The 15,034-nt window shown below is 51.9% G+C and overlaps 1 protein-coding gene across 9 annotated transcripts in view; it reads right to left on the reverse strand.

Moving 5' to 3' along the window:
- Nucleotides 1–660: 660 nt before the first annotated feature.
- Nucleotides 661–15,034, reverse strand: part of MAP7D3 (MAP7 domain containing 3) — a 68,334-nt gene continuing 53,960 nt past the window's right edge. For 8 of the 9 annotated variants that reach the window (XM_068151773.1, XM_068151770.1, XM_068151772.1 and 5 more), the window contains 7 exons: nucleotides 14,376–14,511; nucleotides 12,731–12,911; nucleotides 10,545–10,649; nucleotides 10,230–10,283; nucleotides 8,105–8,198; nucleotides 7,496–7,676; nucleotides 661–3,792 (listed from right to left, as the gene is read on the reverse strand). In XM_068151773.1, the coding sequence (XP_068007874.1) occupies nucleotides 3,483–3,792; nucleotides 7,496–7,676; nucleotides 8,105–8,198; nucleotides 10,230–10,283; nucleotides 10,545–10,649; nucleotides 12,731–12,911; nucleotides 14,376–14,511 (1,061 nt within the window). In that variant the 3' untranslated portion in view covers nucleotides 661–3,482. The remainder of the gene's footprint in view (nucleotides 3,793–7,495; nucleotides 7,677–8,104; nucleotides 8,199–10,229; nucleotides 10,284–10,544; nucleotides 10,650–12,730; nucleotides 12,912–14,375; nucleotides 14,512–15,034) is intronic. The other variant, XM_068151769.1, reaches the window with a different exon arrangement.

Raw genomic sequence — 15,034 nt, forward strand, 5'->3', positions numbered from 1 at the left:
ATGCCACTCCACCAATGCCACCTTCCCAGCCATTCCTCCACTGCCATCCCAAGCACACCAATGCCACTGTCCCAGCCACTCCACCACCACTGCCACCGTCCCAGCTGCTTCACCACTGCCATCCCAAGCACACCACTGCCATCCCAAGCACACCAATGCCACTGTCCCAGCCACTCCACCACCACTGCCACCGTCCCAGCTGCTTCACCACTGCCATCCCAAGCACACCACTGCCACCTTCCCAGCTGCTCCACCACCACTGCCACCGTCCCAGCTGCTTCACCACTGCCATCCCAAGCACACCACTGCCACCGTCCCAGCCGCTCCACCACCACTGCCACCGTCCCAGCCGCTCCACCACTGCCATCCCAAGCACACCACTGTCACCTTCCTAGCTGCTCCTCCACTGCCGTCCCAAGCACACCAATGCCGCCTTCCCTGCCACTCCACCACCACTGCCACCATCCCAAGCACAGCACCAGCACTGCCACCGTCCTGGCCCCACCACCGCTGCCTCCTTCCCAACCCTTCTTCCTAGTTTTGGGGCTCTGCAGCACGGAGCAGTGGGGGGCAGCAGCAGGGTGCATCTCCAGGCAGGTCAGCACGGCAAAGGGCAGAAGCCTCCTAGTAAGGGAAACGGTCAGCATTACAGAAAGAAAGCGCTGTTCAACTGCAAAGTTTATTTAACAGGGAGCACATATTTACACAGAGCTGGTAACAGACCATTCAACAAAATAATATCAGCACAGAGGAGAAAAAAAAATCATCACAATATCAGCATCTTTCTGTTGTGTTAGAATGATTGTCTCTGCCAGCACGAAACTGCTATCATACAAAAATACATTTCTCCTTTTACCTAAGGCACTGCTCTAAGGCCTAAAACAGCTCTAACCGTGTTCTGAGCAGCAAACAGCAAGAGTAAGACTGCTGAGGGCTTCCTACCCTAACTGCCCTGCTGGAGGGGAGGGCACATTTAGTGCCAGCATAACCATTGGCATTTCACCACTGAAAAACACACCTGCCCCTTGGGTGATGCTGGTTTGGATTGATCAAGCCAATGGTTTTAGAGCAGGATTTGAGACAGCTAGTCTTTAAAAGAGAGAGAGAGAGAGAGATCACTTATCCACTACACCTGTTGCAGGAGACCTAAGAAGAACCAAGGCTGCATTCTGCCTTTTAGTAGCAGTTCTGAGAAGATGCTTAGTTAACCTCTTCATGCTGTAAAAAGCAGGCAGATCTGGGTTAAATAGACTGCTGAATGCAGGCTTTAGGGGAAGGGGAATATATGTATTTATATATATATATATGTATATGCAGCTTACAGCCACTGTTACAAAGCTAGAACAGGAACACAGAGACTCATGAACACGAACAAAACATGACTCCAGAGGTCTAATACTGTTATGTACACAATAAAATAATACTTCCATTAAGTGTAGATAAATAAGCAACTCAAGAGGGCAACACTTTTAAAAGCATGACATGTTAAACTGCAAGACAAACAGACAAAACAAGGGACTCAACACCTGGGTCACGGGTTAGTGCATCTGCTGCGAGGTGGTTTGATGGCTGCCAACAGACTAGAACAGTAGTGGGGGCACAACACTGGCTTTTGAACCTGCCAATACTTTGCCAGAAAGTTTTCTCCCCCTCCTCAAAATTGAAGAGTCTTCATTTTGTGGTTTGTGACAGCACAGGAACCAACAAGTTTTGGGGGTGTTACAAAGGGAGCTCAGCTTTAACACCCTCTGAAGGAGTCTTCTATTCCAAGTGCCACCTTAGGAATATGTAAAAACCAGGCCAGTGTGGCACTTTGCTGTGATACTGATATGACAATAAACCACCCCCCCACCCCCAAACCAAACAACCCCAGACTCAAACAGGCTCCTGCAAAGGCTGTAGAAGTGGAAAGGAGTGAGAGCTGAAGGAGGAAATCTCACCTACCAGTTAGCTGAACAAAGGGAAGAGAGAGAACATCAGCACAAGAGTGTCCCTGAAATGTTTCAAGGTGCAAATTACAACGTTTGGGTGGTTTTTGTTTGTTTGTTTGTTTGCAAACTTGAAGATGGGCAAAGGTAAACAAGCAGCTTTTCAAAACAAGGCCTTCTGGTACTCGCTAAAACACTTGGGTTACTGAAGTGCAATCAGATTATTTCCAGGTCTCTAGTGTTCACAGTTCTGTCCAGAGAGCAAAGAGAAGAAAACATTGAACAAGTCATAACTCTGTCTATGCCACACTGTCAAGAGTCTACATGCAGCAAGTCAGCACACAACCACCTGCTTGCTCACAGGCCAAAGGGGAGGCACAGCAGCTTTGGGGTTTTTCATCGACACAAGAACGTTAGTTTCCAAAGCCATGGACATCAATCTCTATCCTAGACATAATTCAGGCTCTGAATTAAAAAGGCAAGACTTCCTTCACTAAAAAGTGAATGGTTTTGAGCAGAAAAAGCAGCTGCAGCCCATGAAATCCATCTCTTCCCGTGGCCCGTGGTTAGCTGTGGCCCCAAGGGAAGGCTCGGTAGGGCTGAAGTGGACGAGACGCAGAGTGACAGAGGAGACTCGGAAACAGTTCAGGCTAGGAAAGGGCTACACTTTAATTAAAACAAAAGTGCTACACATCACTGGAGGAAAATGTGGACAACGTGTCTTGGCTTTTTTTTCCCCCACTACCGCTCATTTCAACTGCTCACACCCCCATTTCTCTCCTGGAAAGGGATCTGCTGCGTGGGGTTCAGCTCCAAGGCCAGAGAAGTTTAGTCTGACTCTAGCTTCCTGAAGCCTCTCTGACCTCCTGTGCTTGTACTGCATCAGGGCTTGGCCTCTCAAGTTCCTGTGGCTTCAGATGCAGCCCTGCTTTATCTTTTGGGAAATTCAGAGCATTGTATGTGCAGCTTTATTACTCCTCTCAGAATGCAACACAACTGTCTGGGGAGTTTAAGGTTGGTCTTACCCCCTCCTCTCAGTGGAGTGAAAGACCTACTCTACAGTAAGTACAAAAGGCAGGTAATACCTTGCCAGAGCCTGAGGAGACCTTGTAAGACCAGGCAGGCCAGCAAGGGAAAGCTACAAGACATGCCTAGGAGTGGAAAGGTCTTATCTGCAGAGTTACATCAGATACCTTCTGAACTGCCAGTATCTTCAAATGTAACATGTGCCATTTAAGACAGCATAGGAAAAGCCTAAGAATGCAACAGCTGGGCTTGTGTGCTGGCACAGGGGCTTCACAGGGGCTCAGCTGGGTCTTTGGAAGAGCCTTAATGTTGGGCCTAGGCTGCTGTCTAAAGCAAGTCCCTAAAAAGGCATCAGTTGGCGACTCCTTTTGACAGAATGCAAGTTACAAGCACTAAAAGAAAGAGCTTTCCCTCCAGTCAACACATTGGAAAAAGTGCCTCAAAAAGAAGAAGCTGAAGTTAAGGCAAGGAAGAGTAAAATGCAAGGAAGTTAATTACCTAGGCAGAGGAAGAGACAAGAGAGGGAAATCAGCTCGGATTACCTGATGAAGCATCTATAGGTTTGGTCAAGGAATTCACTGCACCATCCTCCTCAAAAGCCAATTTGGGACTAGAAGGTAAGGCAGTAGCAGCATCATTCAAGTTGTGTTTACAGTCCCCAGCAGAGATGCTGTCTGAGCTCAGCTTAGCTGACCTGGAATGTACTCCGTCAATGAACTCCTCCAAAGTCCAGGAGCCAGATTTGCCATTCAGATTCGGAATGAGTCCCATTGTGTGACCAGCTTCATTAACCCCCAGCTTCCCTGGCTCATCAACCACTGCTTCTGTTGCAGGATGGCTAGGGAAAAAGGAAAAGGAAAAGAATGGCTACTTGCATGGCAGTTTCTGTATGTTTAACTGGCCCAGCCAATTAGCAGTCTGCATACTTTGCAAGGACCTGCCCAGATGAGCTGCTCCAGCTGCCATGCAGGACCTCCCATCCAGGAGGCAACTCACACACACACAGCCCCTTAGGTTAGCTCTGCTTCCAGACATTTGAGCTAAGAAAGCAACAACTTTAATGCCCTGCACCACTGTGTTCAGTTCTGGGCCCCTCAGTTCAAGAAGGGCCTCAGGGAACTGCCTGAATGAGTCCAGCAGAGAGCCACAAAGATGCTGAAGGGAGGGGAACATCTCCCTGCTGAGAAAAGGCTGAGGGAGCTGGGGCTCTTGAGCTTGGAGAAGAGGAGCCTGAGGGGTGACTTCTACTTGTCTGGAGATATTCAAAACCCACCTGGATGTGTTCCTGCATGACCTCTCTGGGGGATCCTGCCCTAGCAGGGGGTTTTGGACTGGATGGTCTTTTGAGGTCCCTTCCAACCCTTAACATCCAAAGACAGAACAAGGGGCAATGGGTGCAGGCTGGAGCACAGGAGGTCCAGGGGAACATAAGGAAAACTTTTCCACTGCAAGGGTGACAGAGCCCTGGAGCAGGCTACACAGAGGGGTTGGGGAGTCTCCTTCTCTGGAGACAACTCTACCTGGATGTGTTCCTGTGTGACCTGCCCTAGGTGATCCTGCTCTGGCAGGGGGGGTTGGATTGGGTGACCTTTCAAGGTCCTTTGCAACCCCTACCATGCTGTGATTAAAATCCTATTTAAGTAGTCTTCCTTTTCCCCTTTTTTTAATCTCCAGTTAAGTTTATTAAACACCAAACTGAGCTTCAGAAGCCTGGCAGTATTTAAAACCTAAACCCAGATCACTGAGATCAATTTTCACTCATTCTGAAGAAAATCACAAAGAAGTCCTTATGTTCCATCACTGAAGGGAGATGAATTTATCATCACTTGAAGGAAAAAGAGTTCACAATGTCATTTGAACATCATTAGCATTTAGATGAGCAGGGGAGGGGATGAACAGGAGAGGGGATGAGGAGGGGAGGGGAGAGGGGATGAGGAGGGGAGGGGAGAGGGGACGAGGAGGGGAGGGGAGAGGGGACGAGGAGGGGAGGGGAGAGGGGACGAGGAGGGGAGGGGGAGACGGGATGAGGAGGGGAGGGGAGAGGGGATGAGGAGGGGAGGGGAGAGGGGATGAGGAGGGGAGGGGAGAGGGGATGAGGAGGGGAGGGGAGAGGGGATGAGGAGGGGAGGGGAGAGGGGATGAGGAGGGGAGGGGAGAGGGGATGAGGAGGGGAGGAGAAAGGGGATGAGGAGGGGAGGAGAAAGGGGATGAGGAGGGGAGGGGAGAGGGGATGAGGAGGGGAGGGGAGAGGGGATGAGGAGGGGAGGGGAGAGGGGATGAGGAGGGGAGGGGAGAGGGGATGAGGAGGGGAGAGGGGATGAGGAGGGGAGGGGAGAGGGGATGAGGAGGGGAGGGGAGAGGGGATGGGGAGGGGAGAGGGGATGAGGAGGGGAGGGGAGAGGGGATGAGGAGGGGAGGGGAGAGGGGATGAGGAGGGGAGGGGAGAGGGGATGAGGAGGGGAGGAGAAAGGGGATGAGGAGGGGAGGAGAAAGGGGATGAGGAGGGGAGGAGAAAGGGGATGAGGAGGGGAGGAGAAAGGGGATGAGGAGGGGAGGGGAGAGGGGATGAGGAGGGGAGGGGGAGAGGGGATGAGGAGGGGAGGGGGAGAGGGGATGAGGAGGGGAGGGGGAGAGGGGATGAGGAGGGGAGGGGGAGAGGGGATGAGGAGGGGAGGGGGAGAGGGGATGAGGAGGGGAGGGGAGAGGGGATGAGGAGGGGAGGGGAGAGGGGATGAGGAGGGGAGGGGGAGAGGGGATGAGGAGGGGAGGGGAGAGGGGATGAGGAGGGGAGGGGAGAGGGGATGAGGAGGGGAGGAGAGAGGGGATGAGGAGGGGAGGGGAGAGGGGATGAGGAGGGGAGGGGAGAGGGGATGAGGAGGGGAGGGGAGAGGAGAGGGGATGAGGAGGGGAGGGGAGAGGAGAGGGGATGAGGAGGGGAGGGGAGAGGGGATGAGGAGGGGAGGGGAGAGGGGATGAGGAGGGGAGGGCAGAGGGGATGAGGAGGGGAGGGGAGAGGGGATGAGGAGGGGAGGGCAGAGGGGATGAGGAGGGGAGGGGAGAGGGGATGAGGAGGGGAGGGGAGAGGGGATGAGGAGGGGAGGGGAGAGGGGATGAGGAGGGGAGGGGAGAGGGGATGAGGAGGGGAGGGGAGAGGGGATGAGCAGGGGAGGAGAGATTTTCCCATAGTAGATGGGAATGCTTTATGTTCTAAAAGTTAGAATGTGAAACACTAAAAAAGCCAACCCAAACCTTCCCATTAGGGGAAGCTTTTGTGCTGCATCTACTGCTGCAGTGCAACTGGAACTGTTCTAGAGCTTTCTGTTGGTGTGAGGTTTGATGAGGCCAAGTGCCAGGTCCTGCACTTGGCTCACAACAAGCCAAAGGTAAGCTACAGACTTGGAGATATGTGGTTGCCAAGATGTAACCTGGAGAGGGGCCTGGGGGTTCTGGTTGGTAGTCAACTGAACATGAGTCAGCAGTGTGCCGAGGTGGCCAAGAAAGCCAATGGCATCCTAGCTTGGATTAGAAACTCAGTGGCCAGCAGGGACATCATCCCCCTCTGCTCAGCACTGGTGAGGCCACAGCTGAAGGGCTGGGTTCAGTGCTGGGCCCCTGTAGGCAGGAGCCTGAGGTTCTGGAGCATGTCCAGAGAAGGGCAATGAGGCTGGTGAAGGGCCTGGAGCAGCTGGCCTAAGAGGAGCATCTGAGGGAGCTGGGGTTGTTCAGTCTGGAGAAGAGGAGGCAGAGGGGAGACCTCCTTGCTCTCTGCAACTCCCTGCAGGGAGGCTGGAGTGAGGAAGGGGCCAGCCTCTTCTCATTGGTGGCAAGTGACAGGACTATAGGAGATGGTTACAAGCTCTGCCAGGGGAGGTTCAGGCTGGGTATTAGTAAATATTTCTTCACTGAAGGGGTTCTCCAACACTGGAATGATCTGCCCAGGGCAGTGGTGGAGTCACCATCCCTGGGGGGCGTTCAAGAAACAAGTGGACATGGCACCTTGGACATGGTTTAGTGTTGAACCTTCAGGGGCTGGACTGGATGATCTTCCAACCAGATATATTCTGATTCTTCTAGAGTAGTCTCTTCTCCCTCTTGTTTGACTTTTTTTGTTGATGAGAAGGACTGCTGCCCACTTCAAGAGCACTGATTTCAAGGCCAGTGCAGTTATGTTTAACCCTGGTACATTGCTGGTTCTGTTCCTCCCTTCCTAGCAGAGGCAGTGCTGTGAACACAGTGCCATCTAAACAAGCAATCATCCTGGATTAACTGCCTCTGTGTGAAGCACTACACTGACAGCACACCCCCCCCCATGCCTGCAGCAAGCCAGAGAAACACCACAGAGCTGGCAGGGTGAAGAGTTTAGATTTAGTGCTTTTGAGCATTGCTTCAATTTAAACAGAGAGAGAGAGAGAGAGAGAGAGAGAGAGAGAGAGAGAGAGAGAGAGAGAGAGAGAGAGAGAGCGCGAGAGAGAGAGTGAGAGAGGGAGAGATTTCTTGTGCTGACTGCTCTGGCAGTAAAGCAGCCAGTGACAGAGACTCACCTGGAATCCTGTAATTCAGCAACACTTTTCAAGTCACCCCCATTCATAAACACTTCAGTGGCCTTCAGCTCTGACACATCTTGTTCCTCAGCTTCTGCAGAGATCAAGCTGTGTGCAGTTTCTAAACCACTCTCCTCCTCCTCCTTGACTTCCTGGGGTAAGTCAACACCATTTAGCTTTCCTGAAAGTGAGGGAGAAAACATAAAGATGAATTAAGAAGAAGAGCTTCAGAAAGAGAATGGCTGGTCTAAAGGAAGGAAAAGTGCCCAAATGACCTTCCCTAGCCAAAACTTGAGGGACTTGGCTTCAGCAGACTCATCTCTCTCCAGACAAGCTAACAACATGGTATTTGTTCTCCATCTTTGAAAACACACTTGTAAAATGAAAACTTCCTGCCTGCATTTCACTCTCAATTCATTGTTGCATTTAGTCATTTTGACTGTTTCCTGGGGTAGAGAACAGGCAATGATCTAAATCTCTGTTCAAGCAGAGAGCCTCCTGGCATTGCTGGGACTCGTGTCTCACCATCACGCTGCCAGTGACCTTTTTAATGATGCTCAAAGCTCCCTAGACACCAACTGCCACTTACACCTCACCAAGTTTCCTTACCTGGCTGCTCAGTCTTCTCGAGACTCAGCTCGTCCTCCTCTTCAATATCCTCTCCCTCCATGGCCTCAGAGGCAGCCTTCCCTTCATTCTGCAACTGAATTGCCAGAGTGTTACTCACAGTAACTCAGCTCCCCTCTAGCATGTCACAGTCCCAGCTCCTACACAGGACTCCTCTGTACCCAGCAGTAAGGCCAGGTTAGTCCAAAGGCTAACAGACAATCAGCTCACCCAGAAACACATGAGCTGCTGAGCCAGAGCTGTGAGGGAATCACAGGATGTCAGGGGTTGGAAGGGACCTCCAGAGATCCCCCCCTGCCAGAGCAGGACCATAGCATCCAGCACAGGTCACACAGGAACACATCCAGATGGGGCTGGAAAGGCTCCAGAGATGGAGACTCCACAGCCTCTCTGGGCAGCCTGCTCCAGGGCTCTGAGACACTCATAGTAAAGAAGTTCTTTCTCATATGGAGGTGAAACCTCCTATGCTGGAGTTTATATTCACTGCCCCTTGTCCTATCACAGGGTGCAACTGAGCAGAGCCTGTCCCCTCCCTCCTGACCCCCAGCCCTCGGATATTTATAGACATTTATTAAATCCCCTCTCAGTCTTCTCTTCTCCAGACTGAACAGCCCCAGGGCTCTCAGCCTCTCCTCATAAGGCCCTTAATCATTTTTGTAGCTCTCTGTTGGACTCTATCAAGTAAATATCTGTCCCTGCTGAACTGGGGAGCCCAGAACTGGATGCAATATTCCAGGTGAGGTCTCACCAGGGCAGAGTAGAATGGGAGGAGAACCTCCCTGGATCTGCTGGCCACACTCCTCTGAATGCCCCCAGGATGCCATTGGCCTTCTTGGCCACAAAGGCACACTGCTGAGTGTGACCCACTTCCATCTCCTACCTATCAACTATTCCTGAGATGTTTTTCCCCTCATTCCTCCACATAATTATTGCCTTTCAGCTACATGAAGACAGGGGTCTCTGCATGTTCAGAGAAGAACATCTACTCTTCAATATAACTTGCATCATTTACCACAAACCTCAGGTCACCACATTAACAGAGATCTCTCTCTGGTTTGCTACAGCAATCCAAAGGGGCAACTAAGATTTGCTCCAAGCTGAAAGGTGAAGAGAGACTTGAAGAACAGGTCTTAAGAGGAGCAGCTGAGGGAACTGAGGTTGCTTAGTGTGGAGAAGAGGAGGCTGAGGGGAGACCTCATTGCTCTCTATAGCTACCTGAGAGGAGGTTGGAGCCAGGTGGGGGTTGGTCTGTCTTCCCTAGGGTGATGAAATAAGGAAATGACCTCAAGTTGCACCAAGGGAGGTTTAGGTTGGATCTTAGGAAAGATGCCTCTGCTGCAAGAGTGCTCAGGGATTGGCACAGGCTGCCCAAGGAGGTGGTGGAGTCCCTATCCCTGCAGGTGTTCAAGAAACCTGTGGCCATGCTACTTCAGGACATGGTTCAATGGCCATGGTGGTGTTGGGTTGATGGTTGGACTTGATACCCTTGGAGGTTGATAACCTTGGAGGTTTTATCCAACCAAAACAATTCTATAGAATAGAATTAACCAGGTTGGAAAAGACCTTCAAGATCCTTGAATCCAACCTATCACCCAACACCATCTAATCAACTAAACCATGACACCAAGTGCCCCATCCAGGCTCTTCCTAAACACCTCCAGGGATGGTGACTCCATCACCTCCCTGGGCAGCACATTCCAATGGCCAAGCTCTCTATGAAGAATTTCTTCCTAACATCCAACCTAAACCTCCCCTGGCACAGCTTGAGACTGTGTCCTCTTGTTCTGGTTGTCTGGGAGAAGAGACCAACCCCCACCTGGCTACAACCTCCCTTCAGGGAGCTGTAGAGAGCAAGAAGGTCTCCCCTGAGCCTCCTCTTCTCCAGGCTAAGCAACCCCAGCTCCCTCAGCCTCTCCTCACAGGGCTGTGCTCCAGAACAAGCAAAGCAGAACATGTGCATCGGGAAGCTGCTGAGAATTAGCCTGGTGCAGCAGAACCCTGCCCACCCCGTGGAAGCCAGTTTAAGGGTAACAGAGGAAGACAGGACAGCAGGCAAAGCCTCACTGGGATGAGTCCATCCTGTCATCACAAAGACCTGAACAAGCACCTTGGATTCGTGTTGATCCGATTTCCGTGTCCTCTTCATTATTTCTTCAATCCTCTGTTAAAGGAGGGAAAAGATTTGCAGTGAGACCCAGAGCTTTGTGTTTCAGCACTCTGCTTTCCATTTTCAGCCATCCCAAGATATTCTCCCATTCATTTCACACCATTTTGCCTGTTTTCCCTCTGTTCTCACAAGCCCCCAGAGCAGAGCTGCCTCTTTTTTGAAGGACACACTGCTATGCCAGTGCATCAGAGACTATTTGCCTGCTCACTTTAACTCCTCCAGCACTACCTTAGGCTGAGGAAGTTCTCTGCATACCTTTTTTCTCTCAAGCCTTTCCTGCATATTTTGCTGCATAATTCTCTCCCTTTCCAGCCTCTGCCTTTCTGCCTCCTCTTGAGCTTTTGCTTCAGCTTCTTCTCTCTGAATGTCAAAACAAAACAGAAGAGAGCACCAAGTGCACAACTCATTCCTCAGAGTCAAAAGCAGGGAGATTCTGGTTCAACAGAGACAGGGACATCAGACAATCACTACTGAATATGACCACACACTGCAGATAAATGCCAATTAGCCAGCCACTCACATGAAATATGTATTGCTGTGACATTCAGAAACTGATCTGAAAAGAGAAATGATGTGCAAGGCTGGATGGTGATTATGCAAATGCTCTGGATGTTGCTGAGCTACCCAGGACTCAAACTAGACTTCAGGTTGAAGATTTGCCTAGGAAGGGTAATTTAGAAAGTAACAAGACAGCCATTCAATTCTGAATCATAGAATTGTTAGGGTTGGAAGGGACCTCAAGGATCAGTCCCAACCCCCCTGCCATGGGCAGGGACACCTCACACTACAGCAGGTTGCTCACAGCCACATCCAGCCTGGCTGCAAACACCTCCAGGCAGGAGGCTTCCACCACCTCCAGGGCAACCTGTGCCAGTCTCTCACCACCCTCAAGGGCAACAACTTCTTCCTCACATCCAATCTCAATCTACCCACTTATAGTATTGCTCCATCCCCCCCAGTCCTATCACTCCCTGACACCCTCAAAAGTCCCTCCCCAGCTTTCTTGGAGCCCCCTGCAGATATTGGAAGGCCACAAGAAGGTCTCCTTGGAGCCTTCTCTTCCCCAGACTGAACAACCCCAACTCTCTCAGTCTGTCCTCACAGCAGAGCAGCTCCAGCCCTCTGCTCATCCTTGTGGCCCTTCCCTGGACACCTTGCAGCTCCTCCAGATCCTTCCTGTACTAGGGGCTCCAGAACTGGACACAGTGCTCTAGGTGTGGGCTCAGCAGAGTGGAGCAGAGGGGCAGAATCCCCTCCCTGGCCCTGCTGGCTGTGCTTCTCTTGATGCCATCTCACCATCCATTCTCTGTGCCACACTTCCTCCAGGGGTGGTGACTCCACCACCTCCCTGGGCAGCTTGAGGCCACAAGAAGTTGTGCCCATGAGAAGTTGTGCCCAGGGGGCCAAGAAGGCCAAAGGCATCCTGGCCTGCATGAGGAACAGTATGGCCAGCAGGAGCAGGGAAGTCATTGTGCCCTGTGCTCAGCACTGGTTAGGCCACAGCTTGAGTCCTGTGTCCAGTTCTGGGCTCCTCAGTTTAAGAAGGACATTGAGACTCTTGAAGGTGTCCAGAGAAGGGCAATGAGGCTGGGAGGGGCCTGGAACACAGCCCTGTGAGGAGAGGCTGAGGGAGCTGGGGTTGCTTAGCCTGGAGAAGAGGAGGCTCAGGGGAGACCTTCTTGCTCTCTACAACTCCCTGAAGGGAGGTTGTTTCCAGGTTGGGGGTTGGTCTCTTCTCCCAGGCAAGCAGCACCAGAACAAGAGGACACAGTCTAAAGCTCTGCCAGGGGAGGTTTAGGCTGGATGTTAGGAAGAAGTTCTTCCCAGCAAGAGAGATTGGCCATTGGAATGTGCTGCCCAGGAAGGTGGTGGAGTCCCCATCTCTGGAGGTGTTCAAGAGGGGATTGGATGTGGCACCTGAAGCCATGGTTTAGTTGTCAGGAGGTGTTGGGTGACAGGTTGGACTTGATGATCTCTGAGGTCTTTTCCAACCTTATTGATTCTATGAATGAGAGGAGCAAACTTGGAAAGAGAAGCCATCATTTTTTTGAAGGAACCAGAGCAAGCCACTTCCCAGACAGAGCACATCCCCATCCTCCACAGCAGGAGGCTGCCAACGTGGGCTCAGGGCAAATATGTGATGCATGTTAAAGAGCATCCCAGATACAGCTAAAAAAGTCTGCTTCTGCCCCATACTTGCATTTATCAAATGGTGAAAAAACCACCTCAAAACCAAACACAGACTAGGACAAAGGAAGGACTTCAGGACAGTCTTAAAGCCCTCTCAGACAGGATGAGCTCTGCTTTACATCACTCCTGGCAGATTGGCCAAAAGTGTCCCCACCGTTCTGTGAAGGCAAACCAAGGACACCCCCCTGCCAAAAAAACCCCAAGTCAGCAGTTTGCCCAAGGAACACAGCTGGAGCCTACAGAGAGCAGACCTGGTGTTGAAGCTCTGCCAGCTTTTCCTGCTCCTCCTGCTCTCTGCGGGTCCTCTCCTCCTCAGCCTGTCTCTGCTGCTCTTCGTAAGCCAGCTTCCGCTCCTCCTCCTGCCTGCGCAGCTCCTCCTCCTGCCGGGCCTTCTCCTCAAGGGCTCTCTTGGCCATCCCTTCTTCTCTGATTCTAGGGAGTCCAAGACACAGGTTACCAACTGGAAGCATCTTTCTTTGCTACTGTGCATGCACATGAGACAGACTAGGACAGCAGGAGGGGGTCTAAGTCATCCAGCCCAGGACAGCAGGAGCTGGTCTAAGTCATCCAGCCCAGGACAGCAAGAGCTGGTCTAAGTCATCCAGCCCAGGACAGCAGGAGGGGGTCTAAGTCATCCAGCCCAGGACAGCAGGAGGGGGTCTAAGTCATCCAGCCCAGGACAGCAAGAGCTGGTCTAAGTCATTCAGCCCAGGACAGCAAGAGCTGGTCTAAGTCATCCAGCCCAGGACAGCAAGAGCTGGTCTAAGTCATCCAGCCCAGGACAGCAGGAGGGGGTCTAAGTCATTCAGCCCAGGACAGCAAGAGCTGGTCTAAGTCATTCAGCCCAGGACAGCAGGAAGGGGTCTAAGTCATTCAGCCCAGGACAGCAAGAGCTGGTCTAAGTCATCCAGCCCAGGACAGCAAGAGCTGGTCTAAGTCATCCAGCCAAGGACAGCAGGAGGGGGTCTAAGTCATTCAGCCCAGGACAGCAAGAGCTGGTCTAAGTCATTCAGCCCAGGACAGCAAGAGCTGGTCTAAGTCATCCAGCCCAGGACAGCAGAAGGGGGTGCAAGTCATTCAGCCCAGGACAGTAGGAAGGGGTCTAAGTCATTCAGCCCAGGACAGCAGGAGGGGATCCAAGTCATTGAGCTTCTGCTTCAGGAGCTGTACTAAGATTTACAGGACATTTAAGTGATGATTTGGAAGTGTTCACTAGTCAGCAACATGCCCTGGTGGTCAATAAGGCCAGTGGTATCCTGGGGGGCATTAAGAAGAGCGTGGCCAGCAGCTCAAGGAAGGTTCTCCTCCTCCTCTACTCTGCCCTGGTGTGGCCACACCTGGTATATTGCATCCAGTTCTGGGCTCCCCAGTTCAAGAGGGACAGGGAACTACTGGAGAGAGTCCGGTCGAGGCACTGAGGACAATGAAGGGACTGGAACATGTCTGATTGGAGACCTGAGGCTGTTCAGAAGGCTGAGAGGGGATCTGGTCCATGTTTACAAATACCTGAAGGGTGGGTGACAGGAAGAAGGGGACAGGGTCTTTTCAGTGGGGTCATGTGATAGGACAAGGGGCAATGGATACAAACTGGAACACAGGAAGCTCCACCTCAATATGAGGAGAAACTTCTTCACTGTGAGGGTCCTGGAGCCCTGGAGCAGGCTGCCCAGAGAGGTTGTGGAGTCTCTTTCTCTGGAGACTTTCAAGACCCTCCTGGATGTGTTCCTGTGTGACCTGTCCTAGGTGATGCTGCTCTGGCTGTGGGGTTGGACTTAATGACCTGTGGAGGTCCCTTCCAACCTGTACCATTGTGTGATTGTATGGCACACAGTTCAAGTGTCCACTCCAACCAGAGCCCACCACTGAAAGCATCCTTCCCTTCTCCTGCATCCTTACCTTTCCTCTTCCTGTCTCTGAATCCTTTCTTGGTCTTCCCGCTCTCTCTGCTCCCGTGCTAGACGTCGTTTCTCTGCTAGGATTTTAGCAGCTTCTTCAGCTGTGGTGGTCCCTGCTACAGTTTTGCTACTTGATTCTGCAAAGGTTAAAAGAAAATGCTGTCAAAGAGGCCCAATAAAATAAGGCAGACATTATCATCACTGTGAGATGAGGTTTTTCTGCTAGCCAGCTGAACGAGCACACCCTGCCTCGGAAGGCTCCCAAGAGCCGACAGGGAGCCCTAAGGAGATGCAGAGCCACAACAGCTCAGACACTGAAATTCCAACTCATTTCAACTGCACTCATCCAGCCACATTCCAGATGATACACTTGAAAAGACAGTCTCCAACTACCAAGAGGGCCAATGGGATCCTGGGGGCATTCAGAGGAGTGTGGCCAGCAGATCCAGGGAGGTTCTCCTCCCCCTCTACTCTGCCCTGGTGAGAGCTCATCTTGAGTACTGTGTTCAGCTCTGGGCTCCCCAGTTCAAGAGGGACAGGGATCTGCTGGAGTTCAAGAGAGGGCTACCAGGATGACTGAGGGACTGGAGCACTGCCCCTTGAGGAGAGGCTAAGAGCCCTGGGGCTGTTTAGTCTGGAGAAGAGTGAAAGGGGATTTAA

This window comes from Melanerpes formicivorus, unplaced genomic scaffold, assembly GCF_026170545.1.
Source record: "Melanerpes formicivorus ecotype bairdi unplaced genomic scaffold, bMelFor1.0.p_v2 SCAF_22, whole genome shotgun sequence".
NCBI lineage: Eukaryota > Metazoa > Chordata > Aves > Piciformes > Picidae > Melanerpes > Melanerpes formicivorus.